This window comes from Mesoplodon densirostris, chromosome 12 (assembly GCF_025265405.1).
Source record: "Mesoplodon densirostris isolate mMesDen1 chromosome 12, mMesDen1 primary haplotype, whole genome shotgun sequence".
NCBI lineage: Eukaryota > Metazoa > Chordata > Mammalia > Artiodactyla > Ziphiidae > Mesoplodon > Mesoplodon densirostris.
The window spans coordinates 81,022,501-81,049,837 of NC_082672.1; the positions used below are offsets into that span (position 1 = coordinate 81,022,501).

General features: G+C 39.9%; 1 protein-coding gene across 41 annotated transcripts in view; it reads left to right on the forward strand.

Annotated features, from left to right (window-relative positions):
- RIMS1 (regulating synaptic membrane exocytosis 1) overlaps window positions 1–27,337 on the forward strand; it is a 480,747-nt gene that overhangs the window by 271,428 nt on the left and 181,982 nt on the right. For 39 of the 41 annotated variants that reach the window (XM_060114431.1, XM_060114428.1, XM_060114422.1 and 36 more), the window contains exon 1: window positions 17,312–17,411. The exons of the other annotated variants lie outside the window; for them this stretch is intronic. In XM_060114431.1, coding sequence (XP_059970414.1) covers window positions 17,312–17,411 — 100 coding nt within the window. Of the gene's footprint in view, window positions 1–17,311; window positions 17,412–27,337 lie in introns of those variants that run through there. 41 annotated transcript variants of the gene reach the window in all.

Genomic DNA, 27,337 nt, shown 5'->3' on the forward strand with positions numbered 1-27,337 from the left:
CCGTTTTATATCTTACAGGCTCTGGTGAATTTCCCTGATCACTCTTCCCAGGAGAGAACGGATGCTGTGCTGTGACCTTCAGGGTCAGGGAAGGTTATCCCCATGGAGTAAATATCAAGAGCAGTGGGAGAGAAAAGCTGCATTTCACCTATATTCCATGCATTTGCTTGTTCGCTTTATCAGTTACACGTATAAAGTAACTATTTAACGCGTGCCTGGCTCTCTTAATCTGTTTGGGCTGCTATAACAAAAGCTCACAGACTAGGTAGCTTATACGCAACAGAACTTTAATTTCTCACAGTCCCAGAGGCTGGGAAGTCTAAAGTCCAGGCTCCAGCATGGTCTTGTTCTGGTGAAGGCCCTCTTCCTGACTCATGTGAAGTCAGCACCTTCTTGCTGTGCCCTCACATGGGGGAAGGGGCTGGGGAGCTCTGGGGGGTCTCTTTTATAAGAGCACTAATCCCATTCATGAGGGCTTCACCCTTGTGACCTAAGCACCTCTCAAAGGCCCCACCTCTTAATGCGATCATTTTGGGGGGGTGCTTAAGATTTAAACACATGAATTTTGAGGGGACGCAAACATTTAGACCATAGCACTGGCACAACATTTAGACCATAGCACTGGCACAAGGCATTTAGTTAATATGTGTGTACTATTCTCACCATTTATATTTTTATCCTTATCATTATGCTGAGTTGGTTTGTATGTTTATTAGCAAATGTGGATTTAACACTTTCAGTAGATATACTGATGTTAAAAATAAATATGCTTCATGCCCTTATGGAGCTTACATTCTGTTGAGAGAAATAAACAATAAAGAATAATTACAGGGCTTCCCTGGTGGTGCAGTGGTTAAGAATCCGCCTGCCAATACAGGGGACACGGTTCAAGCCCTGGTCGGGGAAGATCCCACATGCTGTGGAGCAACTAAGCCCGTGCACCACAACTACTGAACCTGCACTCTAGATCCCGTGAGCCACAACTACTGAGCCCGCGTGCTACAACTACTGAAGCCCACACACCTAGAGCCTGTGCTCCGCAACAAGAGAAGCCACTGCAACGAGAAGCCCACGCACAGCAAGGAAGAGTAGCCCCCGCTCGCCGCAACTTGAGAAAACCCATGCACAGCAGCAAAGACCCAACACAGCCAAAAATAAATGAATAAATAAATTTTAAAAAAAGAGAATAATTACACAATGAAGTACAATTTAATAAATGCCTCAAAGGAACATTCCTTACAGATATATTGATACACTTCTGCTTTGTGTCCAGACATTCAATTAAAAAGAAAAAAAAAAGGTTCCCTGGGCAAATGGCATCTGAAAGACAACACAGCATTGCTAGCCAATATGGTGCTTCGTGTGTAGTGTAATTACACACACACACACACACACACACACGGATTAACAGTGAGCTCTATCTAGTGGGCTTGTCTAAAAATTGAGGTCAGCTACCACATGTTTCAAAGTGAATGCTGTTTGTTCAATGTTCATACTGCTCTTTCTTTGCCAACTGGGAAAAATTGGGCATCTCTCATTTCTTAGATTGTAAGAATCACTTAATATAAATCTCTCTGTGCAGAAGACTAACAGTGAACTAAATCTTACTTGTAATAAGAAAGCAATTGGATTTACATGAAATGTGTAATAAGATCCATTGGGACAAAGTCTAGTGAAGATCTCTGCCCCTAAGGAAATGAGTCAAGAGGCTTAAGGAGAAAGAAAGAGATGCAGGCAGTGCCGATGTGGATAAGAGAAGGAAACAGCACCAGTGCTGAAAAGAAACAGAGCATTGCTGCCTGGATCAGGGGATTAATCCACTTATACTTACAAGGAACTTGAAGTATAAGTCCTTGGAAGAAGAGCCTGGCATTAGATAACAGGATTTCCTTCCTTTTTAATCCTCTCCTTCTTTCTGACTTGGAGTGAATGGGGAAAATACAACCCAAATTAATGTTGCCTTTGAACTTTTAAAGCACTCTGTGAATGGCTCCTGAGGTCAACCTGTGTAACAAGGGCTAAATGGTTTGTTTGTAACTGTTACTGCTAAGCATCATTTAGCAGTCCTTGTAGGAGCATTTGGTACCTGGATGACTGGTAAGAAATGATACCTGCAAGGCTAGCAAACAATGAGTTCTTGAAAAGTGAGACTGACAACACTTAATCACAGGGTTGAATTTTCCGACAAAGACAGTTTCAGGGGACCAGGGCGTAGGTTGTGGGCAGTGTGAACTATTCACTGTTAAGTTTGGGTACCTGACAAGTTAAACATTGGGGAATCAGGAACAAGAGCTGAGAACCCTCGCAACAATCAGGTACTAAATTATTTAAATGTAACTAATTCATGCAACAGTTTATATTATTCTTTAGTCATTAAACTAAAACTACTGGGAGTTTCCTCTTTGGGCTCCAGCAGTATAATGCCTACTGCTCACATAGTACTTTTATTTTTCTTATAAATTTATTTATTTTATTTATTTATTTTGGGCTGCGTTGGGTCTTCATTGCTGCGCGTGGGCTTTCTCTAGTCGGGGCGAGTAGGGGCTACTCTTCCTTTCAGTGCACGGGCTTCTCATTGCGGTGGCTTCTCTTGTTGCAGAACACGGGCTCTAGGCACATGGGCTTCAGTAGTTGTGGCACGCGGGCTCAGTAGTTGTGGCTCGTGGGCTCTGGAGTGCAGGCTCAGTAGTTGTGGCACACGGACTTAGTTGCTCCACTGCACGTGGGATCTTCCTGGACCAGGGCTCGAACCGTGTCCCCTGCATTGGCAGGCTGGTTCTTAACCACTGCACCACCAGGGAAGCCGTCACATAGTACTTTTAATTCTACCCAGGAGTTGTTGATTTACTTCTGTTTCTTGAGAGCAGAAAATGCATTTTATATTCTTTTAATGCTCCTAGTGCTTTTTCTTGTAACTTCAAGGGGGTTTGCAATTAAAGAAGGTGGCCATCATTCATGTAGTCATGTTTTAATTTCTATGTGACATTACATAAATATTCCATGATGTATATGATGTTAAACAAGTTATGTATAAAGATTTGTGACGTTCCAGGCACAGGCTGCTAGAGGTATAGTGATTAAATAAATAAATACAGACATAAACGTAGATACATATAGAGACTGCCGTGGTTCCTGCCCCTGTGACATTTTTATGGGCTATCCAGAGGACTCTTATTGGGGACTTTACAGACAGGAAACCCCAAGATAAAATCAGGTTCTGTGGTAAGAATTTGGCTACAGGCACTAAAACAATTGTAACCTTTAAACAATTACAACCTAAAAGGGCTTCCTCTTTAAATGGCTGCTGAAACGTTAGCATTTATTTTTCTGACCCCATGAGACCCCATAACCGTGAGGAGGGAAGGAAGTGAAATGTGAGTAGCTGATGGAAAGAGGAAGTAGCCTGCTTTAAGACAGAGGAGCTTGCCAAGGAGGCGAGAGAGCTGGGGTGGAGGGCAACGTCCCCACCCGAACACAGGGATGTTCTGTGCAAACTATTGTTGACACTAAAAATAAAATAATAAATAACTAACTTAAATAATTAAATAATAATGTTATGACCAAACCTCAAAGCGAAAGCTCTGGGTACCTAGACCCATTGCACTGAAGTGCTTGGGCAGAGATATTTGGACAAAATGCAAGACCATGTATCTGGACTAAAGATAACACGCTTGCCTGCAGGTATGGATTAATCTTAAGCAGGAAGTAAAATATCGTGATCTGAGACCTTCAAATAAAAGCTGATATAAAATCTGTAAACTCCTTTGGGTCCAGAAAGAGGCAACCATGAAGATAACCCATAGGGAAGCCCATACAACCCTGGGGATGCCCAAAGGATGAATCCAGACATCAGCTATGAAACATAAGAGGAAATTAAACAACAGTAAACATGCCAAGGAAACAGGGAAAAATCTATAAACTTTTGGAGGTTAAAAAATAAACTAGGTTGTATACAAAGCAATGAGCATTAACCTGTCTTTACACTTCTCATCAGTAATGGATTCTAGACTACAATTGACCAATGCCTTCAAAGTTTGGAGCAAAACCATTCTGAGACTGCTGCTCTATTCACATCTAAACCATCAGTCAACTCTCAGTTCTCAGAAAACCTACTTTGCAATCTGCTTATGAGAAAATGATTTAAAGATGTATGCACTCAAGAAAACTGAGAAGAATAATCATGAATGTGGGACAAATGAGAAAGAAGAAAGAGTGGAGCTGACCCAGGAATCCAATGCAAAGAAATCCCCGAATGACACTGTGTGCAGAAAGCAATCTGTCGAAATTAAAACTGGAGATCATTTCCAGGAAGCTCCAAAGAGAATATTGAGAAGAATATCCTGGATTCCAAGAAATATCCAAGGACTAATGACTTACATGATGTTATTGACCCGGTAAAGAGAGGCTGTTTCTTTTTCAGCAATAAAGAGGAACAGTCAAAAGCTGAGGGAGAAAAACTGTTAAGGAAAATCATGGTCCAAACATGAAGCAAACAAGAATGTGACATTATTTTATTAGTTGATACAGTCCATTTGACTATTAACCTAGGTAATGTTTCCTCTGAGTGAACAGGAAACCTGACAGTTCATCTGTAGAAATGTCAATTATTGGTTTTTACTTGGTCCTAGAGCATTTACATGTAATAATATTATAAATGCCACTTACTGGTTTTCAATTTTTAGAATAAACCCCCTTCCACATTGAATATATGTGTCTGTGTATATATATAGTTTATATATATATTTTTTGTTTGCTTGTTTTTACACAATTGAAGGTAAATATTTTGTCCATGTTAAAATAAAGGTAAAACTGACAGATATGAGAGATGAGAGAATCTGGAGAACAGAGAGTTAGAGATAAGTGTATGAATATTCTCATCTAAAATGTTCAAGATCCTGTTCAAATTTTAGGCCAAGAAATAGAGGATTAAGCCCACTTAAAAATAGAAATATATAAGGAGAAATAAAAGTATAGGCTTTTGAAAGCAAAACGATATCAACAGTGAGCTAAAGTCTCTTCTTTCATTGGTTTTTACTGTAGATAACATCATAAAATTGGAAATCAATGGATAACATCCCAAATAAAGCGGTCAATGGATAGAGGAGAATTATTTAAAAATTAGAGTGCTTTTCATTAGAACAACTAAGAAAGTAAACACTTTAAAATAAGCTTGGGAAGTGGAATTGACAGTGTGGGCAGAAAGACCATGAGGGGAAATGAGTTATTGTAGCTACATCGCAAGCCCTTATTTATTCTAATTTTCATCAGGTGCATGTGTGAAGTTGATATCCATTAACATAGGAAAACAGAATATTGCTGTCTAACATTCCCTTTAAGTTGTGAGTAACTCGTTTTGGTGTCTTCTGGGACCTCACATAATTTTACCCACCAGAACCTCAGAACAGCGGTGGATCTACATGGAACTCTGACAGCCTTGCCGTCTCTTTGACCTTTTATACATTAATCTTTCACTGATTCCTACTGTTGCTGTGGGAAAGAGAAATTTAATTCTCCCTTTCAACTACCGAAAGAGCCAGGATTTAGAGTGTTAGATGCTTCGTTTTAGATGCCTTCCAGGGAGTCTGAGAACTAATTTCTTCTTACAGTGGGTATGAAATGGACGTTAGCTGTTTTAATCATCTGTGTAATTTACATATTAGAAAGATACTGAGGGGACACAAATAACTGTGTTGGGGGCTCTGAGCTGGCATGCTAATTCCTAATGTTCTAAGAATATGAGATAAGAAAATTTGGGGAAACATCATGGTGAGGAGCTGGGTTTTTCAGAGTTACAATTTCTGCCTAATATATAAATGGCTGGAAAGTGTCCTTGACTCTAAAACAGGAGCTCTGACTAAAAAGAAGTTCTATAAAAAGAAAAGAAATTAAGTCTGTAAATCTAACCTGATTATATCCAATAATATTTCTCCCAGATTAATCCATGGCTAGAAATATTAGTCATTTAGTTACATCTGAAAGAGATTTCTATTCTGGAATCAGGAGACACTCAGTTAAATCTGGGTTACATCTCATTTTCAAATCTAATCATACAAATTTGACATGTATGCTTGCAATTTTAAAAGTGGAGTGTTTGAATGGATGTACAATTGAAGGACAGTTTAAGGGGAAACATTTGTGCTTCAAAGTGCGTTTAGAAAAAGATTTGATATTGAAGATTTCAGTGCCACCTATTTTCTCTCATAAGTTTGTGCTTCAACAGCCTCTTAAAATGCAGAATCATACTTCCGTGTTTGTGACCCATTTTTTCCAGTGAATGAAAATGTTGTCCTTACTTTGGGTTCAATTTCACAGAATAACCGAATGTTAGGCCTGAGAGAGACTTCGGAAACAAACAAATAATCTCCCCTTTCACACGCTGCTGAACAGAGAAGGGAAGATGGGGGGTGTTAAGTCACTGGATTCCCTGCCCCTGCCGCCATTTTCCATTTGCAGCTGGGAGAGCTTGGAATGCATCCTGGCCCCATACCATCCCACCAGACCTCTGAGAACAAACACTTAGTCAGTCCTGATGCTGTTCTGTCCTCAGTTGAGGCCCAGCCCTAGCAATCTGGTTTCTAGTGTATTCCAGAGACCAGGCCCCCGGTTTGTGACTAGTTTTGGTTACTAGATCCACGTCCCTGGACGCTTGTGGCTGAGTCCAATTCTGTTGACCAAGTCCCTCTGGAACTAACACTTGGCCCTCACCAATCCCATCCAGGAATTAGGAGCTGGATCCCTGGATGCTGACTCCCTGATCCTGACTGCCGGATGGGAAACCCAAATGTTACCTTGTGTGTCATTCTTCTTCCTATGTTACGGGGCATCTGACTCTTAACTGCTGTTCTGCATTAAATAGTTACTGCCTATGGCCCTCTTCTTTGAGTGTCTTGTTCTACCTCCTAAGCTGAACTTCTGCATTTGGATCTTTTTAAAAACACCTGTTCCATACCAAGGGACATATCTAATTTTAATTCCGATAAACTCTTCTGCGGCTGATGTGTACACAGTAAGATTGTATCAGTTTCCTAGGGCTGCTGTAACAAGGTGCCACAGACTGGGTGGTCTAAACAACAGAAATTTGCTTTCTCCCAGTTCTGGAGGCTGGGACTGCAGCATCTAAGTGTCGGCACGGTTGGTTCCTTTTGAGTGCCATGGAAGGACCTGTCTAGGCCTCTCTCCTTGGCTTGTGCTTGGCTGTCTTCTTCCTGAGTCTTCACATTGTCTTTTCTCTGTGTGTTTCCACGTTTCCTCTTCTTACGAGGACAGCAGGCGTGTTGGATTAGGGGCCATCCTAATGAAATCCTTTTAAACTGATTATCTCTTTAAAGATCCTATCTCCAAGTATGGTTGTACTCTGAGGTACTGGGGGTGAGGACTTCAACATATGAATTCTCGCAGAACACAATTCCATTCATATTTTTTTTACATCTTTATTGGAGTATAATTGCTTTACAATGGTATGTCAGTTTCTGCTTTATAACAAAGTGAATCAGTTATACATATACATATGTTCCCATATCTCTTCCCTCTTGCGTCTCCCTCCCTCCCACCCTCCCTATCCCACCCCTCCAGGCGGTCACAAAGCACCGAGCTGATCTCCCTGTGCTATGCGGCTGCTTCCCACTAGTTATCTATTTTATGTTTGGTAGTGTATATATGTCCATGCCACTCTCTCACCTCGTCCTAGCTTACCCTTCCCCCTCCCCTCCATTCATATTAATAGTATTTGCAGGAAGAAAGAGACCAAGGCCTCCGCATGTTTGTGTTCATACTAATGAACATGGTAAATACTCCTGTTTGGAGTTTGTCTCCATTGGTTTTCATCTGTGAAAAGTATAAGATCCTCAAGAATCTTACTGGGTAGTTACGTTATGAAGAGGAATGCTGTCCAAGATCAGGAAGACACAGATAGTTTGAGGCATTGCCAGAGACTAGACCCCTTGGGCATGTTTCTTAACCTTGGTAAGCCTCAAGTTCATCCTGTTAGGAACTTGGAGTAAATAACTGTACACATTCTCTGGAGTCCTCATAAAGATTAAATGAGGTGATGGGTACGACTCTGTGTCCCTGATACACAGCAAGTGCTCAATAACTGTTTCTATTTCTGTGACACCAAATAGGATATACAGATAATACATGTTACAGGAACTAGGGGGAAAGCTGGGATGCTGAGCCTCCGTGTTAGAACTGGGGAAGAATTTGGCAGTAAGAATAGATGTGGCATTTGAGTCAGAGAAATAGGCCTGAGCAATGAGAGATGGGTAATTTGATAGGGATTGCATTGAATCTGTAGATTGCTTTGAGTAGTATAGTCATTTTCACAATATTGATTCTTCCAATCCAAGAACATGGTATATCTCTCCATCAGTTGGTATCATCTTTAATTTCTTTCATCAGTGTCATATAGTTTTCTGCATACAGGTCTTTTGTCTCCCTAAGTAGGTTTATTCCTAGGTATTTAATTCTTTTTGTTGCAATGGTAAATGGGAATGTTTCCGTAATTTCTCTTTCAGATTTTTCATCATTGATATATAGGAATGCAAAAGATTTCTGTGCATTAATTTTGTTTCCTGCAACTTTACCAATTTCATTGATTAGCTCTAGTAGTTTTCTGGTGGCATCTTTAGGATTATCTATGTATAGTATCATGTCATCTGGAAACAGTGACAGTTTTACTTCTTCTTTTCCAATTTGTATTCCTTTTATTTCTTTTTCTTCTCTGATTGCCGTGGCTAGGACTTCCACAACTATGTTGAATAATAGTGGTGAGAGTGGACATCCTTGCCTTTTTCCTGATCTTAGAGGAAATGCTTTCAGTTTTTCACCATTGAGAATAATGTTTGCTGTGGGTTTGTCATATATGGCCTTTATTATGTTGACGTGGCTTCCCTCTATGCCCACTTTCTGGAGAGTTTTTATCATAAATGGGTGTTGAATTTGTGAAAAGCTTTTTCTGCATCTATTGAGATGATCATATGGTTTTTATTCTTCAATTTGTTAATATAGTGTATCACATTGATTGATTTGCGTATATTGAAGAATAGTTGCATCCCTGGGATAAATTCCACTTGATCATGGTGTATGATCCTTTTAATGTGTTGTTGGATTCTGTTTGCTAGTATTTTGTTGACGATTTTTGCATCTATATTCATCAGTGATATTGGTCTATAATTTTCTTTTTTTGTAGTATCTTTGTCTGGTTTTGGTATCAGGGTGATGGTGGCCTCATACAATGAGTTTGGGAGTGTTCTCTGGTCTTGGACTTTTGTTTGTTGGAAGATCTTTAATCACAGTTTCAATTCATTACTTGTGATTGGTCTGTTCATATTTTCTATTTCTTCCTGGTTCAGTCTTGGGAGGTTATACCTTTCTAAGAATTTGTCCATTTCTTCCAGGTTGTCCATTTTATTGGCATAGAGTTGCTTGTAGTAGTCTCTTAGGATGCTTTGTATTTCTGCAGTGTCTGTTGTAACTCTTCCTTTTTCATTTCTAATTCTATTGATTTGAGTCTTCTCCCTCTTTTTCTTGATGAGTCTGGCTAATGGCTTATCAATTTTGTTTATCTTCTCAAAGAACCAGCTTTTAGTTTTATTAATGTTTGCTATTGTTTTCTTTGTTTCTATTTCATTTATTTCTGCTTTGATCTTTATTATTTCTTTTCTTCTGCTAACTTTGGGTTTTGTTTGTTCTTCTTTCTCTAGTTCCTTTAGATGTAAGGTTAGATTGTTTATTTGAGATGTTTCTTGTTTCTTGAGGTAGGCTTGTATAGCTATAAACTACCCTCTTAGAACTGCTTTTGCTGCATCCTGTAGGTTTTGGATCATCGTGTTTTCATTGTCATTTGTCTCTAGGTATTTTTTGATTTCCTCTTTGATTTCTTCAGTGATCACTTGGTTATTTAGTAATGTATTGTTTAGCCTCCATGTGTTTGTGTTTTTTACAGTTTTTCCCCTGTAATTGATTTCTAATCTCATAGTGCTGTGGTCAGAAAAGATGCTTGATATGATTTCAGTTTTCTTGAATTTACTGAGGCTTGATTTGTGACCCAAGATGTGATCTATCCTGGAGAATGTTCTGTGAGCCCTTGAGAAGAAAGTGTAATCTGCTGTTTTTGGATGGAATATCCTATAAATATCAATGAAATCTCTCTGGTCTATTGTGTCATTTAAAGCTTGTGTTTCCTTATTAATTTTCTGTTTGGATGATGTGTCCATTGCTGTAAGTGAGGTGTTAAAGTCCCCCACTATTATTGTATCACTGTCAATTTCCTCTTTTATAGCTGTTAGCAGTTGCCTTATGTATTGAGGTGCTCTTATATTGGGTGCATATTTATTTATAATTGTTATATCTTCTTCTTGGATTGATCCCTTGATCATTATGTAGTGTCCTTCCTTGTCTCTTGTAACATTCTTTATTTTGTCATCTATTTTATCTGATATGAGTATCACTACTCCAGCTTTCTTTTGATTTCCATTTGCATGGAATATCTTTTTCCACCCCCTCACTTCCAGTCTGTATGTGTCCCTAGGTCTGAAGTGGGTTATATATGGGTCTTGTTCTTGTATCCATTCAGCGAGCCTGTGTCTTTTGGTTGGAGCATTTAATCCATTCACGTTTAAGGTAATTATTGATATGTATGTTCCTATTACCATTTTCTTAATTGTTTTTGGTTTGTTTTTATATGTCCTTTTCTCCTCTTGTGTTTCCCACTTAGAGAAGTTCCTTTAGCATTTGTTGTAGAGCTGGTTTGGTGGTGCTGAATTCTCTTAGCTTTTGCTTGTCTGTAAAGCTTTTGATTTCTCCATCGAATCTGAATGAGATCCTTGCTGGGTAGAGTAATCTTGGTTGTAGGTTTTTCCCTTTTATCACTTTAATTGTATCATGCCACTCCCTTCTGGCTTGTAGAGTTTCTGCTGAGAAATCAGCTGTTAACCTTATGGGAATTCCCTTGTATGTTATTTGTCATTTTTTCCCATGCTGCTTTCAATAATTTTTCTTTGCCTTTAATTTTTGCCAATTTGATTACTATGTGTCTTGGCATGTTTCTCCTTGGGTTTATCCTGTATGGGACTCTCTGTACTTCTTGGACTTGGGTGGCTACTTCCTTTCCCACGTTAGGGAAGTTTTCAACTATAATCTCTTCAAATGTTTTCTCGGGTCCTTTCTCTCTCTCTTCTCCTTCTTGGACCCCCTATAATGTGACTGTTGTTGTGTTTAATGTCCTCCCAGAGGTCTCTTAAGCTGTCTTCATTTCTTTTCATTCTTTTTCCTTTATTCTCTTACACAGCAGTGAATTCCACCATTCTGTCTTCCAGGTCACTTATCCGTTCTTCTGCCTCAGTTATTCTGCTATTGATTCCTTCTAGTGTATTTTTCATTTCAATTATTGTATTGTTCATCTCTGTTTGTCCTTTAATTCTTCTAGGCCTTTGTTAAACATTTCTTGCATCTTCTCAATCTTTACCTCCATTGTTTTTCCAAGGTCCTGGATCATCTTCACTATCATTGTTCTGAATTCTTTTTCTGGAAGGTTGCCTATCTCCACTTCATTTAGTTGTTTTTCTGGGGTTTTATCTTGTTCCTCCATCTGGTACATAGCCTTCTGCCTTTTCATCTTGTCTATCTTTCTATGAATGTGGTTTTTGTTCCCCAGGCTGCAGGATTATAGTTCTTCTTGCTTCTGCTGTCTGCCCTCTGGTGGATGAGACTATCTCGAATTAGTTGTTTTCTTAGTGGAGAAATAACTCATGTCCATGACTGCAGGAATCTATGTATTTAGGCCGTAGGTTAATAGAAAAAGCTATCATTATTCACCAGATAGCATTGCTTGAATTGTAGTTCTATAAAGACAAATAAATATATCCCCTTAATGGATTTTGAACTTACCAATCAGATTTTAAACAGCCATCATATCAAAGTGAAAACGCCAAGTAGCACACCATTTGAAACTCTTTCCAGTTTATAGTTACAAGGTTGCCTAAGCTAAGGAAATTAAAAACAAATAGAGCCAATTTCCACTGCCAAAAACCTATAAATGGTGGCTCTAGATAACATTTATTTAACAAGGCATCACTGAGTTTGCATAAAAGAGAAACATCCAAATGCCAGAAAAGAAACTGGAAAACCATATACACAAGGACATGGGGTGATGCTTCAGCAAGGCTTCTGGTTGAATGAAACCTCATGGTGCCTGGGGCTTTGATCAGCCAAGGCCTGTGAGGGGCAGTGCTGCCCTGCACGAGGCAGGTAATTGGAACTGGAATCTCTGCACGAAGCCATGATCCTCCAAGAGCTTCCCCCACAATGAAAAGAAAATTAATATGAAACTTCACACAGCTCGGGTAAATGAGGAACCTTGTTTTTGTCTGAACCCTGGGTGAAAAAACAGTAAATCTCTTGTAAGAAATTGAAATCACATTTTCTGTTCCTAAGGTAGATTTTGTAGACTGAATTTATATTGCCTACATTGTTATTTAATCTCAAGGCAAGAAATTAACATTACATTTGGTCCTTGGTCAGTGATATCTTCAAGCTCAAAAGACTTCCATTCCCTTTTAATCAATGGCTTAAGTTGCAAAGAACAGACAGGTGCTAAGAAATGGCCCCCAGAGAACCAATGTTTGGGCTTTATCAATTGGATTTCTTTTTCTTTTGACATGTTTTCTGTGTTTTACAGAGCAGGGCAGTAATGGCTGAAGCATTTACACCAGACTTTAGGCTGAAATGGTCAACTTCTGATTATCCTTTAAAATATCTCAGCACCAAGAAAAGCACTGAATTTCACTTCATTTTATTTGATTAATGTATGTTATTGTAGTATAGTTGATTTACAATGTTGTGTTAATTTTTGCTGTACAGCAAAGGGATTCAGTTATACACATATGTACATCCTTTTTCACATGCTTTTCCTTTATGGTTTATCACAGGGTATTGAATAGAGTTCCCTGTGCTCTACAGCAGGACCTTGTTGTTGATCCATCCTATGTACGATACTTGGCATCTGCTCACCCCAGACTCCCCCTCCATCCCCCTCCCCCTCCCCCTTGGCAACCACATGTCTGTGAGTCTGTTTCTGTTTCATAGGTAAGTTCATTTATGTCCTATTTTAGATTCCACATATAAGCGATATCCTATGGTATTTGTCTCTGTCTGACTTATTGCACTTAGTATGATCATCTGTAGGGCCATCCATGTTGCAGCAAACGGCATTAGCACTCAATTTCCACTTGTCCTGCTTTGCTAGGTCTCCTCTAGGAAATGTGTAGCATCAGCCAGAGGATATGAATTGAGGAAACATTCTGTGGTGGGTGAGTTGGGCTTACAAAGTAATCACCGCCCATAGCAGTGATTTACCTTTTCTTTCTCTCTTGCCTCTCCCTTTCATAGCCCACTCATCTTTTCCCCTAATCTCCCTAAAGAGATCCTCCCTGAAATGTTCCCACCACACCTTGGCCCATATCCTACCACTACCTGACCTTTTGGCATATTTGCTATTCGGATCCCCTTTATTCTATGCCCAGATAAAGGTATGGATCATGGTCTGGGAGGCCTAGAACCACCAGCTTAGAAGACAACACAGATCAAGGAAAGTGGTGTGACCAGTTCTCCCTGGGAGAGCCCTTTCACTCACACACTGTGAGACAGAACAGCAACTTTCCTAGGGGACCTGTATTCATTTACAGCAAATGGTTTCATTAGAACAACTTGAAAACAATGATTTTCATGTGTGTATTTCAGAATTTCAGGGTGATTTGAAGTCCAGAAGAGACTTGGTAGCATCACATTCTTTCAGTGTTTTCTTACCTTTTAAACTCTGAGTGTTTTTTTACCTTTTAAACTTTCTCAGGCCAGACAGTTTATATACGGAGTTGCTTCTCGAATCCAACATATCCTTGTGGGAAAACTATAAATCCTGATAGGTTGCAACCTTATGACTCAGGAAATGGCAAGTGTGAAAGAAGCTCTCAATCCTAGAAAAAAAATGAGTTCGATATATTATTTCCCCAAATCCTAACATTTTATTCATTCTCATGTCTTTAGAACTAACCTTGCCTGCTGTAATGCTACTGTTATCCCCACAAAGGCCCCTAGTTGTATTTTGAATGTTGCTTTATTGATTTATTACATATACAATTAGGATTTCCCAGAAGATGTCATTTGAACTTTGTGTTTTGTTTTGTTTGTTTTATTGTAACTTAGAATCCCCCAGAAGTTTTGTTTCAGTGTGGTATGTAGATCTCAGTAAATGGAGGACCTTGATACAGTAGTATATCCATGTGGGTCAGGAAGGGAGGGTGTCTGAGCTGGGGCTTCATGACAGCAGAGTCACAGACATCCCAGTGACAGAGCAGGACATGGGACAGTGCCTGTCCCTACAGAAACTGCCCGAAAGGTCTATGTGGTCCTGAACATCAACTCTGAATCTACAAAATGGAATCCAATACTTACCTCCCTTGCTTTTTGCTTAGGGTGTCTTAACAAATAAAAATAAACAGTATTAATAACATAGCATTTCTCCAACTAGTATTTCTGCAAAGCAGTGAGAGGTTTAGTAAGTGTGATGCCAAAAATAAGTGTTTGTGCTCAAATATCAGTAAGTTTAGCCAGTGCTAACTTTGGCTACAAATTTCCTTCATGTAGGACTTCTCACCACCTTTCATGGATGCAGTGCGTCCTGAATACATTTAATCAGGGTCACTTTCATTGTGCACCATCTGTTAACATTTCCATAAACTGTTGTTCTGAGGTCAAGGCATGGAGCAATGCCAGAGCCTCATGAAGGACCTCAGCCTGTAGCATCCTGTGCCTTTTAACTGGTGTAGCTTCATTGATCTCAATCACAAACCACCAAGAGCACAGTCTTATACTAATACTAGGGAACATTAGTTTCCAAATTTAAAGATGTGTGATATAAAGCAAGATTAGCTTCAATTATTATTGTTATTCAGATTCTTCCTCTGCCACTGATGAGTTGTGTCACTTATATGTAAGCCTCAGTTTCCTCCTTTGTAATATGGGAAGAATAATAGCATTCAACCTTCAAGGCAGAGACCTGGCTTAGCTTTCTTCTCTTTACTTTAGTGCTTAGTATACTCAATGTTCAGAATTTTTGCTGGATGAAAGAAATTATGAATGCGTGCATGCAAGGATCAGTGCAACTTGCAAAGAATAACAAGATAAAGTCCAGCATAGACTCTCCTTTTAAGACCTACAGGGAAATGAAAAACAATGAAGAGGTCCGTGTGGATTGGGTTTAGTCAATGGAAATATCTCAGAGCATGAACTTGTGTTTATGGCATAAACTTTCATGGAGAATGTATTCTGCTACTGGTAAAGATTAAGAACCTTGATTTTACTAAGAGGATATGGGGTTTACACATGTATAGACTGGCAGACAATATATTTATCCTCTTCTGCCCAAAGTTTGTCGTGCTGTTGATTCTTAAGTGCCGAGGCATTAAAACAATACAGTGTGGCTCACAAAACAGGTAAAACCAGTAAAGAGAGTGGCAAGGTGTTATTTCCACCTGGACAGTCTTCTGTCTGTAGCCCCATAGAGAAGTAGATGCTTTACTTACATCCCATCAGGAGTTTGCAATGTAGTTTATTAGTTCATTATTTAAAATTACTCAGTATATTTGTCTACATGGAAGCATACCTTGCTTTTTCTATAAGATATAATTGTGAGCAGTCAAGGACATTACATAGACAAGTCTGTTGGGGAATAATATATACATTTACTGTGCAGTATTTCAGTGCTACTTTCCTTAATACACTAGTATTATATAGAACTTAGAAATTCAATACATATCGATTATTACTTCAAAGTGTGCTAGTAAGAGATTTGGATTTTAAATCAGATTTTTTTTAAATTAATACTAGGACTGTGGAGGAAAAAAACCACCTGATTTCCAGAGTACTATATGGGATTAATATTTCAACATTAACAATATTGGCATTTGATTGTAATAATTTTTACCTCTATTTTCTACCTGTTGTATTAGTATTGAAGTTTAATTTGAATATGAAAGCTTGGTGAAGTGGAAGCACTGGGTTGATGATGTGGGAGTTTAGTTTCCAGGACAGACCAGTCTTGGTATTTACTTCATATCTGTTTCCATAAATGGTTGATTCTCTTGTAATGCTCTCCATCCTGGTCACCTCTCAGATTTGTTCTACAACCCATGAACATGCTTTAGGAAATATGAAATACCTGCATATACATTATTTTTTACAATTTACAGCATTATCTGTATTAAAATCCAAAAAAGTAATGATTACCTGCACATTCGTATGCTTAAATTAAAATTATGTGTACCTCTTGTTTTTATTATGGTAGAGGAAAATATAATCCTTTAATTCCTTTTTTTCTCATAAAGTAGGAGTTTGCATCTTATCTAAAAGAAGGTATAGCTCTTCATAGTCTGGAAATGTTGTACCCTGTCACATATAGTAGAAAAAAATCCCAGAGCCATATGTGTGTGTGTGTGTGTGTGTGTGTGTATATATGTATACAAATATATATATATATATATATATATATGTATTTGCCTCTGCTAGGAAAATACAGCAATAGGAAGAGGGAACCTACCTTTAAAAGTTTATGTAATAGGAGGAAAATATATAAAGAATATATAATATGCACAAAAATAGCTTAACCTCAAATATTTCTTCAGGAAGAAACAAAACATTTTTTTCTTCACAAATCAGAGCTGTAATAATAAGGAATGCTCTTATTTAATTGATTTTAACAGTACTTCACAAAAGCAGAAGAGTTATGCTTTAAGAAGTCATCCTATGGGCTAATGGCCATTTGGTTGTCATAAAAGTCCTTTATTTAGCCCTCTCCACAAATAAGTGCACAGCAGGAGAAATGACACTAGTTAGAGTGACTGGGGGATAAGTAAACAGAAGGAATGGCTAGGAGCAGTGTCATCTGGCAGAGAGCTTATTTCCTGAATCCCGTGGATCTGGTTAAAAGCCAACAGAGATGCCAATATGCTTCTGCTCAGTAAGTGCTACCAGGCTCCAGGCCACTAGGCCTGGAGGCTTGTGCGCGGTGTCCTATCCAGGCGGTGCCTGCGTAGCTGCTCAGTGCCCGCGATGACCTGAGCCGGTCATGCAGAGTGACTTTCTCCTGCTCAACCAGCATCCCTTCGTTTCCATCTTCTGCTGCTCCTGACCTCCGGGTGGTTCAACAGCCTAAGCCGAGGGCAGGAGGAGCCACTGTGTGCGCTTCCTGGATGATCCTGAACTTGTTTCAAAGCCAGGCTGACAGTCCCCAGGCTGGATTTCTCTGCGAGTTGCTGTCATGTGTGCCCCTGGCCTACCCGTGTCTTCAGAAGGGTGGGAAGACGTGAGGGCTGCAGACCCTGAAGAGGGGACCGTGGAGGCCCCGAGAGCAGGTGCCGGTAAGCTGGACCAGAGTCTGGGGCATGGGAATCCCACTTCATTGTTCCTTCTGGTTGGATGCAAGTCTGTGTTTAACGCTCCCTCTCTCTCTGTCTTTCCTCAGTAAATATTCCCAGTGTGTGTCAGGTAGGATGTGATTTTGTTCCATTTTCTCAACAGAGCCAAGTTTCCAGCTACCAACTTGATCCTCAGTCTTTCTCTCTGAAAAGACATGATGAGATTTACAAGATAGCCCTAAATACTTCAAGATGACTAATCAAATTTGTGATTTGTTTTCTTGCGTCATAGCTAAGTCCAGAAGCATGTAAATATTAAATGTCACTGTTCTCTGAAAATAAGGGAAAACAATAACTAGTTGTTTAATTGTGTGCATGACTTTTGTTTGTAGTCAACGTTTTCTGTGCCTTGCGATCGCCTGTTCAAACAAAGGAGAAAGACATAAGTTGGAGGCATTATTAGCAGGAAATCAGTCCCCAAATAGGAAGTTTGTGTCACTTTTTCCAAGTAATGGATCCTGAGTGCTTGTGAAGGAGCTGGAGGCTTTCCATGAACATGGGCCTTGATGCTGACCACAGCACCATAGGTCGATGGTATATGTGAAGCAAGCTCACCATTGCGGTCGATGTTAGGTCTTGTAGGTTCTCTCCTAAGAGAAATTAGTCTGCTGGTCTTTGGAGTGGCAGTGGTTCACAGATGAGTGGCAGGCTAGGAAACATGCAGCCCCAGAGAGGGATACGGGTGGTGCAAAAGGGACAGAGTGGTAGAAATGTTTTCAATGAGTAAATATTGTTGACATAAATTTCTGAATTGACGGGTGAAGTTAGGACTATTTTTCCTACGTACACGTGGACAGTGGCCTCCGTGAAGGACACTCATTACTTATTCTTGGAGTATGTGGTACCCAGATATGAGTGAAAGGTCCTTTAAAACAAGGTCAACCTTATTAGCCCCTCCTAATTTTGAGGCTCTCTTTTGAATCTGTAATTAGGAAAGCTGTGTGTACCATTCCAGAGACCTTACTTGGTTTATCAAACATCTTTGGTTAGAAATAAAATTTGTTACCATGTAAGGGACTCAAGATAGTTACAGCAAATTAACATAAATGTATAAGGTGGAATGAGAAGTAGATATTAGATGGCTAGCATTCAAATGATTTTATCATTTGAAACAAGCCCATTCCAGGTGCTAAATGAGGAAAAAAAGAAATAGGAGAAGAGAAATACAAAAAAGAAATATATCAAAAGTCAGGCACGATGATAGCCACATGTGGTGTAAGTAAGTGCTTTAATTCCATTGCCTATATAAGCGTATAAGATCCACAGACTCCTATATTTCCTTAGAATCAAGCTCTGCAGTGCCAGGCTCAGCAGATGGACTTGGGTACATTGGTTGTTGAAGGTTTTGATTCTCCTTCCACTGGTTCTCCTTGGTATTCGTCCGTCTCTAGACCCTGCTGTTTGTGCGTCTTTATGACAGAGGCACAGTGGAAGAAACCAATCCAAGCCCCGTAAGTTTCGCCCTGTAAACCTGCCTGGAGAATCGTCACCGGCCCCACAGGTGGCATGTGGAGGTGGATAAATGTCGGCCCCCCAGCCTCACTAGTTTCCACACCAAATCACTGGCACTTTCACAAAAGGTGGCACAACTTTGAGGTGACCTACGGATATAATCACAGCAGCTCCTACCTACCACTTGTCATGGAAAGCTGGGCCTCCCAGTCACACGAAGCCAAGTTCAAATCCCAGCTCTGCTTGTGGTAAACCACGTGACCGTGGGCAAGTTAACTGGCTTCTCTAGGCCTCATCTGTAATATGGGGTAAATAATATTGACTTTGCCACATGCCTGTGAAAAAGAAATGAACACAATTAACATGCCTATTTATCACAAGATTTGACAGAGATTCATTCACCTAATGTTTATTTCCCTTTCTCTTTCCATCCAGCAACCATGTGGCCAAATTTTTATTCAAGCAAGTTTATGAAAGCATACTTGGAAGTTTGGGGTAAAGAAAAAAAAACAAAGATTCTAAGTAGAGATCCCAAAGCTGTTTTTTTAAGAGGAGAAAACAATGTTCGCATTAGTCCATTTGTTTCAGGCTCATATTTTGCACTTGCTTTGGTGACGATGAGTGATCCATAGTTCAGTATTAATGTTTTCCTTATCTGGTAATTATTTTTGACCAGTATCTATAAGATAAGTAAACACAGTGCATTTAGTTTAAATAAACAAAACCTGGGTCTTAATTCTCTATTATCATTTGATCATTTCGTCTTCTAAAACAAACTAGAAGCAGTCTGCCCCGACTTTTCAATGATATTCCCTAGTGGATTAGACTAGAGAAGTTCGTTGTTTCTGGAAACTGAATGATATACCACAATAAACATGACATTGGAGCAGCGACATCATTTCAAAGCAGCTGTTCTGTGGTATATGGTCCAGAGGGATCAAGAAATGTTGGGGAGGGCTTCCCTGGTGGCGCAGTGGTTGAGAGTCCACCTGCCGATGCAGGGGACACGGGTTCATGCCCCGGTCCAGGAAGATCCCACATGCCGTGGAGCGGCTGGGCCCGTGAGCCATGGCTGCTGAGTCTGCGCGTCTGGAGCCTGTGCTCTGCAACGGGAGACGCCACGACAGTGAGAGGCCCGCATACCGCAAAAAAAAAAAAAAAAAAGAAATGTTGGGGAACTGGTGAGAAGATGGTGATCTCGTCTCAGTGAGAAAAGTCTAGTGGACCGTGAGTTGTGATTGCACAGTCATCAGAGACCTGCATCTTTAAAGATACTGGGGCTATGAGCCCACCCCCATTCCCCTCGACTCCTGGCTATACCAGTTTGGGTTGTTCTTTTGCCCCCTGGAGACGATCCCCGGTGAGTGCTCAGCTGGCCGGCTGGCACAGCTGGACAAAGCGCTGTGTCCTACTTCCGGCAGTTGCTCACGCACTCCTGGCTTAAGCTTCCTTCTGCCAGTCGTCCTTGGGCTGAGTAAGGTCTCAGGTAAGGAGACTGAAGAGGGAACGATGGGTTTCACCGGGCTTGGCAGGACCACGGGGAATGAGATAGGACCCAAATCATTTTAGGTGAGTGCACTGGGGTCCAGCAGGGGGCTGCTGGCCTTTGTCATCTTAGCCCCTGGGTGTCTCCATGAAATGTCCCTGGTGGGATAAGAGGAGGGCCTTTTCAAGCCTCTGCCTGAGTTTTCTCTCCAGTGCTGGCTTTAAGGGACCACTGTGTTTCAAGTCTCTGCCTGCAGGAAGGTAGCATCGTCTGTGCATTGTTTTAGGAAATGGTTAATCAGGGACCTACTGGAGCTTTGGTGTTTGCTAGAGTGGGGACCTCTTTAGCATAGCACAGCGCACTATAAATCAGTAATGCAGTAATCATTGAGGATCTGCACGCTGCAGAGATCTGTTTTGATGACAGCAGCACTTATGGCCTTGTTTAGTGTCACCGTTGTATAATGTTGGACACTACAGGCTTTTTTTTTTTTTTTTTTTTTTGGTTTTGGTTTAGAATGCAAGGACCACAGTGGCTGTTATTTAACATTTCTTTTGCACTTCCGTGGATTACTTATTGTGTTGTGAATTTGCTGCCGTTGCTAGCTACAATTTAGTGATCTGATGCCAGCAGCCTCTGTTTAACTCCTCTGATGCTGCTGTTATGTTTGCTGGGTTTCTACAGCTTCTACTCTATACGTTGCACTCAAGAACAGGTAAACTAAGCTCTAATATTAATCTTATGCATAAATGTAAAATTAACAGAATATTTGTTTAATTATCCAAAAGAGTAAGATATTAAAATGCTTCATTTAGATTCTATCAGTAGAGAATAAGGCATGTTTTGCTTTGAACATGGAAATTACACAGATATATTATCATTTTGAAATGCAGTGGTAATCCTCTAGTTGCATTATATGGAGTTATTTTCATGTTTTAAATGAATATCTGAAGTGTACCTTTCGTTGTCTACAATTTAGTATTTAACTCTCGACTTGATGTATGTACAATAGACAATTAAGTCAGAAAGTATGTATTTTCCTTTCTGATTGACCCAAGGCAGTTGTTTTCCCTGTTTACTGAATTTTCCTGAAATCAGAAAGCTTCATAGTTTAATCTTCTTAAAAACAGAAAGTTGTAAGTTTGTCTGTAGATTGTTATTTCGAAGTGTTTAGACAAAGGCTGCTGAGGGCAGGTTTCCCGTGACCAACAGCCCTGATTTTAGAGCACGTCGTGGAAATACCTGTGTTTTTATGCGACGTTAAGCTGTGGACTGAAGGGAAACCTGCTCGAATAAGAGGACCAGAGAGCCCAGACAGAAAGGGCAAGGCAGTGCTTTGGGTGTGGCAGATTCGGGTGTGTGGCCTTGGACGACAGAGCAAGCCCTCCTGGTCCCTGTTTCCATCTGCCAGTTTGATAAGGACTCTGCTGGTCTTCTCAGTAGGGATGGAATCACATTTTTCAGGTGCTCAAGATCATCTGATGGTGATGTCTGTGCAGAAAGAAAGCCTACTGTTAAGGTTTTAAAGGGATGCAGTCTTCTTAATAAAGGGGGACCATAGAGCTCTTTTGGCCTTTCCTTCCCTTCACAGCATTTTAGCAGCTGAGGCTTTTCTGAAAGGGAGCTTATGGCTTTTATGAATTGAACTGGTAAATCTCTGGGCTCCATTGAGAGTCTTTTGCCAAATAGGCGTTGAAGAGTTTGCAGTGTCCTGAGGGCACCTGCTGGCAGATGGCCGCCCAGGGTGGGGAGGGGTGGGAGGCACTGCGGTCCCGTGGCAGCAATGCGGTGCTGATGCAGAGGTGCAGGTTCTGGATGCCTGCCAGGGATGCAGGCCATCCTCCCTCCCAGGCAGAGTGTGTGCTCTTAGGGCAGCTTCCGCCTGCTCTTCTCAGCAGAGGACTTTCAAGAGGTCCCCTTTTGCGGAGGGCAAGCTTAGGATCCAAAGACCAGAGGCAACTGGAAGAGAAGCTTCTAGCCACCTCCCCCTTGAGAAAGTGTGAAGCAGTTGTTGCTGTCTGTCCAGGGCTAGTTCCCGTCCATGAGTCTAGACACCATAAATGTTGCTTTGGGGAGAACAGAAGCGTTTGATTGCACATTGAGCCGCGTGCTTGCAGGGTGGCGGATCATCCCTCGCTGATGAAGATGGTGAATCCTGTGTTCACGGTCCTCATTAGTGTGTCTGGGTGACGGTCAGCCACCCTTAGGGGAAGCCTGAGGCCCGGATGTTTCTGCTCCCTCCCTGTGTGTGAGCAATGAAGGGTGAACAGCGTGGTGGACCTCTGTGTCCAGCTCTGAGGAGCCTGTCTGTGTGACTTACAGTCTCTACACATGGACGTAGGAGGGCAGTGACATTATGAGTCACGTGATTCTCCGTCGGGCAGAAGATGGTCCGCTCAGGTCTCTCCCAACTTTCTGACTTTATGTGGTGCAGTTAGTCATTGTGCATGGTTGCAAAGCTCTTCAGGAAAAGGAGATCTTCTCATTTTCAAGGCTGTCTGGGAATGTTCCTGAGGAGAGCTCCATCAGAGGAGTGAAGGAAGGATTTGGGAACCGAAGACGAAAATCTCAGTGAACAGTAAGTGTATATTCTTCCCTATACTTCTCCAGATAATCACACACTTTTAATAAATAAAATAAATACTTTCTGTTCTCCATTTTCAAAGGCCAGGGAGATTGGGAAGAAGCACGTCAAATGACAACATAGAGGAATCAATGAAAGAACTAGCAGTTATCTTGTCATAATATCAATAATTAAGGAGACTTAATTATCTTGCCTGTAACTCGCAGGCTAGTGAAATGGGTTTAGTTTTTGGACAGCCTGCTTCAAGTAGGCGATCTTTAGTCATTAAGAAGGGAATTGTGGTAATCATGTAACGAGTTGGTCAATCTGTTGCAGAAATGCAACCAAGAACTTTGAATGCCTAGTTAATTTAAATTAGTTGTTTCAGAGGAGGTTTTATATGAGTTGTATACATTTTAAAGACCTGGCAGATAAATTCTGAAAAACTCTAAACATTGAACAAATGTTAAAGCTGACTTCAGAGAAAGGGGGCATATTGATAGTAACAGATGGTAGATTCTAGCAAACATGTTCTCAATAGGATAAGATCTGTCATAGATTTTAGACTTACTAATAGCTTTTGAAGGGTTTTTTTTTTTTTTTTGTAACAAGAATCTGTTAGCCTTGCAATGTTTTTTTCTTTCTCTCTCTCTTTTTTTTTTCTCTAGAGAATGCTTAGCCCTTGAAGCTTACTCTTAACTTCTAAGCAGGTCCAAATTGGAACAATTTTTTATCCACTTTGAAGTTTTACTTTTATTTAAAGATTATGTTTTCTCATAACTTATTTAGATTATATAAAGTTTATTACTTCTTCTATACTTTCCCTTTTAGCAATGTCTTTGAAATCAAGGCACTTGTCAGTGAAGAGTAGCACATCGGTATATAGTATTTCTCTTGCCTATTGATATTCAAGGCTTTTAAAAATATGCTTTATTAGAGTCTTGATAGCTCACAAAATTGCTTTCTGATGTGAATTCCCTTGCCCTCTGTATGTAACCACAAAGTTCATTTTCCCTGAGTACGGTTTCTGCTTTTCCTGAGTGTCTAGCTTAAATAGGGTTCTTAATTCAAGCCTCCCGCTGAGGCTGGGGCCCTGCAGGAGAGGATCATTCCGGGAGCTAGAGGAAAGGCACCTGGGCAGTATTGCAGGTCCCAGGCTGAGTCATTTCTTCATCCAGACTCATGAATCCTTTGCTCTTAATTTGGGTACAGATCATGGACCCTTAAGAGAAGTAGAGGATGCAACGTGCTCTCCCCAGAAAAACACTTAGGCACACAAAACTTTACACACAATCTTAAGGAACGTATGGATCTCCTGAGTCTAATCAGAGACCGTGTACAAGGGCTCACATAACCCAGGTTATAAAGCTTTCCTTAAAGATCACAAAAGCAAAGTACTTGACCTTCGGTGGTAGAAAAAGTCCTGCCTACCTGAAGGTAACCCATTTCTCTTCCACAGTTTGTAGATAAACCTGAGGTCCTCCAGCCACTGTGCAGGAATGGGGGAGAGGGGCAGGGCCCCTGCCAGTGGGTGCTGGCTGGGGTGAGCAGAGACCCTGGCCCACTGGAGATGGGCCCCAGGGCCCAGGCCCTGCCTGGGAAGACCTGCTTCAGAATGCTGTTGCTTAAAATAACTTAATTACCATTTGATATTTTCGTGAGCTCTGTTATTGCAGGTCATAGTAGAAAAAAAAATCCTTTCCAAGCTTAACTCTCTACAAGGTAAATAAATGATTAGATATATTGATATAGGTAAATTGATTAGGAATGACTGAAAATCGAAATATAACAAAGCACGCCAGCATTATTTCACTGCACCTGGAGGGCCGACCAGGGCTTGTTTCTGTTCCATACGGCTTGACAGAGACTAGTTTTTTCCTGACAAGTTAAGTCTCTTTAACCAATATGCTGTGATGCTCTGATTTCAGAGGCTAGTCTTATTCTAGCTCAGATGCATAGTTATAGAAATCTCTGTGTAAGGTTTGCTTTAGTCTATGAGATTTTACTGTAATCAGCTATTCAGTGAAGGCATGAAAGTGATACAACAATTGAGCACAAATTAAAAGTCTCCAAAATATTGGTTTAATCTGAAGGCCCTTAGAGGACTAGTGAGAAACCCAGGTTTTGTCCTGAGGAGAATCCCTCTTTGGAGTTTTTGCTTGAAGTCGTGCCTTTTGAGTTTGCTGTACAGAATCTCTGAACACACTGTGTTTAGTCTCCACCAGCCCTGGCTGCTTTTACAAAGGTCGATGGTGGTGGTACATTGTTTGTGTCTATGACTTAAAAGCACGTCTGGATATTTGATCTCAAATGTGATGCAATGATAATTACACTGAACAGAGATGGTAGCAGGCCCAAAGTAAGTGTGTGTGTGTGTGTGTGTGTGTGTGTGTTTGAGTGTGCATGTGTAAGTTTTTGTCATTAAAACTATTTGTGCATCACTTTGGAAAACAAAACAGAACTATCAAAATTCTTAGTAAAAAGTAAAATTGTAAAGGCTAGCAAGATGTTGTCTTTCAATGTTTCAGCCCCTTCCCACAGTAGAAAATGCAAACTAGCCAAGCAAGAGTAATAGAGAGTTTCTCATTTGAAAAATAAGTATTTAACCATTAAAATACAGTTGGAACAATTACCTTAATCCAAGTTCTCTAAAACTATATTTGGAATATGAATAATAAGCCATTTTTACCTAAAACTAAATGCTACTTACCATCTTGCCAGGTAGAAAGAAAATGAGGTTGAGTTTGGGAGATGCTACTAATTGACTCATTTTAAAATGGAGATGAGCCTTTAATTTGATTTAAAGTATGTATTAAATAAACCTCTGTGTATTGGGGGAAAGTTTAAGGTAAACTGTGATTTTTTTCCTTAACATTGGAACAATTATAATCACTATAGTATCTTGGTATTTCTTGTAGATTCTGTTCATTTCTCCAGCCCCTTCTTGCTGTGATCAGGAAGGCATTTTAGCTAAAATATAGGTTTCTTTATATGGAAATAGGTGCAGTATAATGATCTTATGCTGTTAAGATCATTGAAATTATTTGATCAATCTTGAATGTGCTCATATTTATTGGGAGAAATTATTTAAAGATTTTTTTATGGATTTATAAAATTTGCATTAGAAAACACACGTGAAAAAAAAATATATATGTTTTTAAAGAAGATGTTGGGGTAGGAGTTTATTAATTAATTTATTTATTTTTGCTGTGTTGGGTCTTCATTTCTGTGTGAGGGCTTTCTCTAGTTGTGGCAAGCGGGGGCCACTCTTCATCGTGGTGCATGGGCCTCTCACTATCACGGCCTCTCCTGTTGCGGAGCACAGGCTCCAGACACGCAGGCTCAGTAGTTGTGGCTCATGGGCCTAGTTGCTCCATGGCATGTGGGATCCTCCCAGACCAGGGCTTGAACCCGTGTCCCCTGCATTGGCAGGTGGATTCTCAACCACTGCACCACCAGGGAAGCCCCAAAATATTGTTTTTAACATTATTGAAATAACATTCAATTTAACCATTTCATGAAAGAGTTAAAGGTAATTTCAATTTTCAGATTCAATGTCACTGAAAATTTTACATATCAGTTCTAACAGCACTCAGTTTCAATTTTTTCACCAAATATCTGTTAATTTCTTAATTTAATTCTGTTACATACTCAATCCCCTAGAAAAGATAGTTTTGTTTGCTTTGCTTTGTTCTTACTTGAGAGACATCAATTTTGGTAAGAATCTTTGGAAGACAATTTAGCCACTCTGTATATAGGACATTATACAAAGAGCAATTAACCCTATATTTTCCTTTTTTTGTACTGCATTCACAAAATGTCAAAATATAACATTCAAAGAGAGAAGATAAATAATATTTATAGTACATGAATCCTTACTTTAATACCTGATAAGTCTAAAACAGTTTTTGATAAAGTTACTACATGTTTCTGTTTTTCCTAGTATTGATGAGTAATGACTTAATTTTGGAATTGTGGAAACTCAACCTCAAATCCCTGATGGCTGAGTTTTCAAATATGCTGCATATTTGCCAGCCACCTTGTTATTCATGCTATGCATTTATATTATCTTAATTAAAATATTTCTCATCAGAATTGCAGCTTACTGTCTTTTTTGTTGTTGTTTTAAAGCAGGAAGGCAGAAAAGAGTGTTTCGTCTTGTTTTCATAAAAGTTTATATGCTATAAAGTCATTTGTTTAGTTGTTGCCTAATGGATATTGTTTTTTTGTTTGTTTGTTTTTTGTTTTTAACATCTTTATTGGAGTATAATTGCTTTACAATGGTGAATCAGTTTACATATACATATATAACAAAGTGAATCAGTTATACATTTACATATATCCCCATATCTCTTCCCTCTTGCGTCT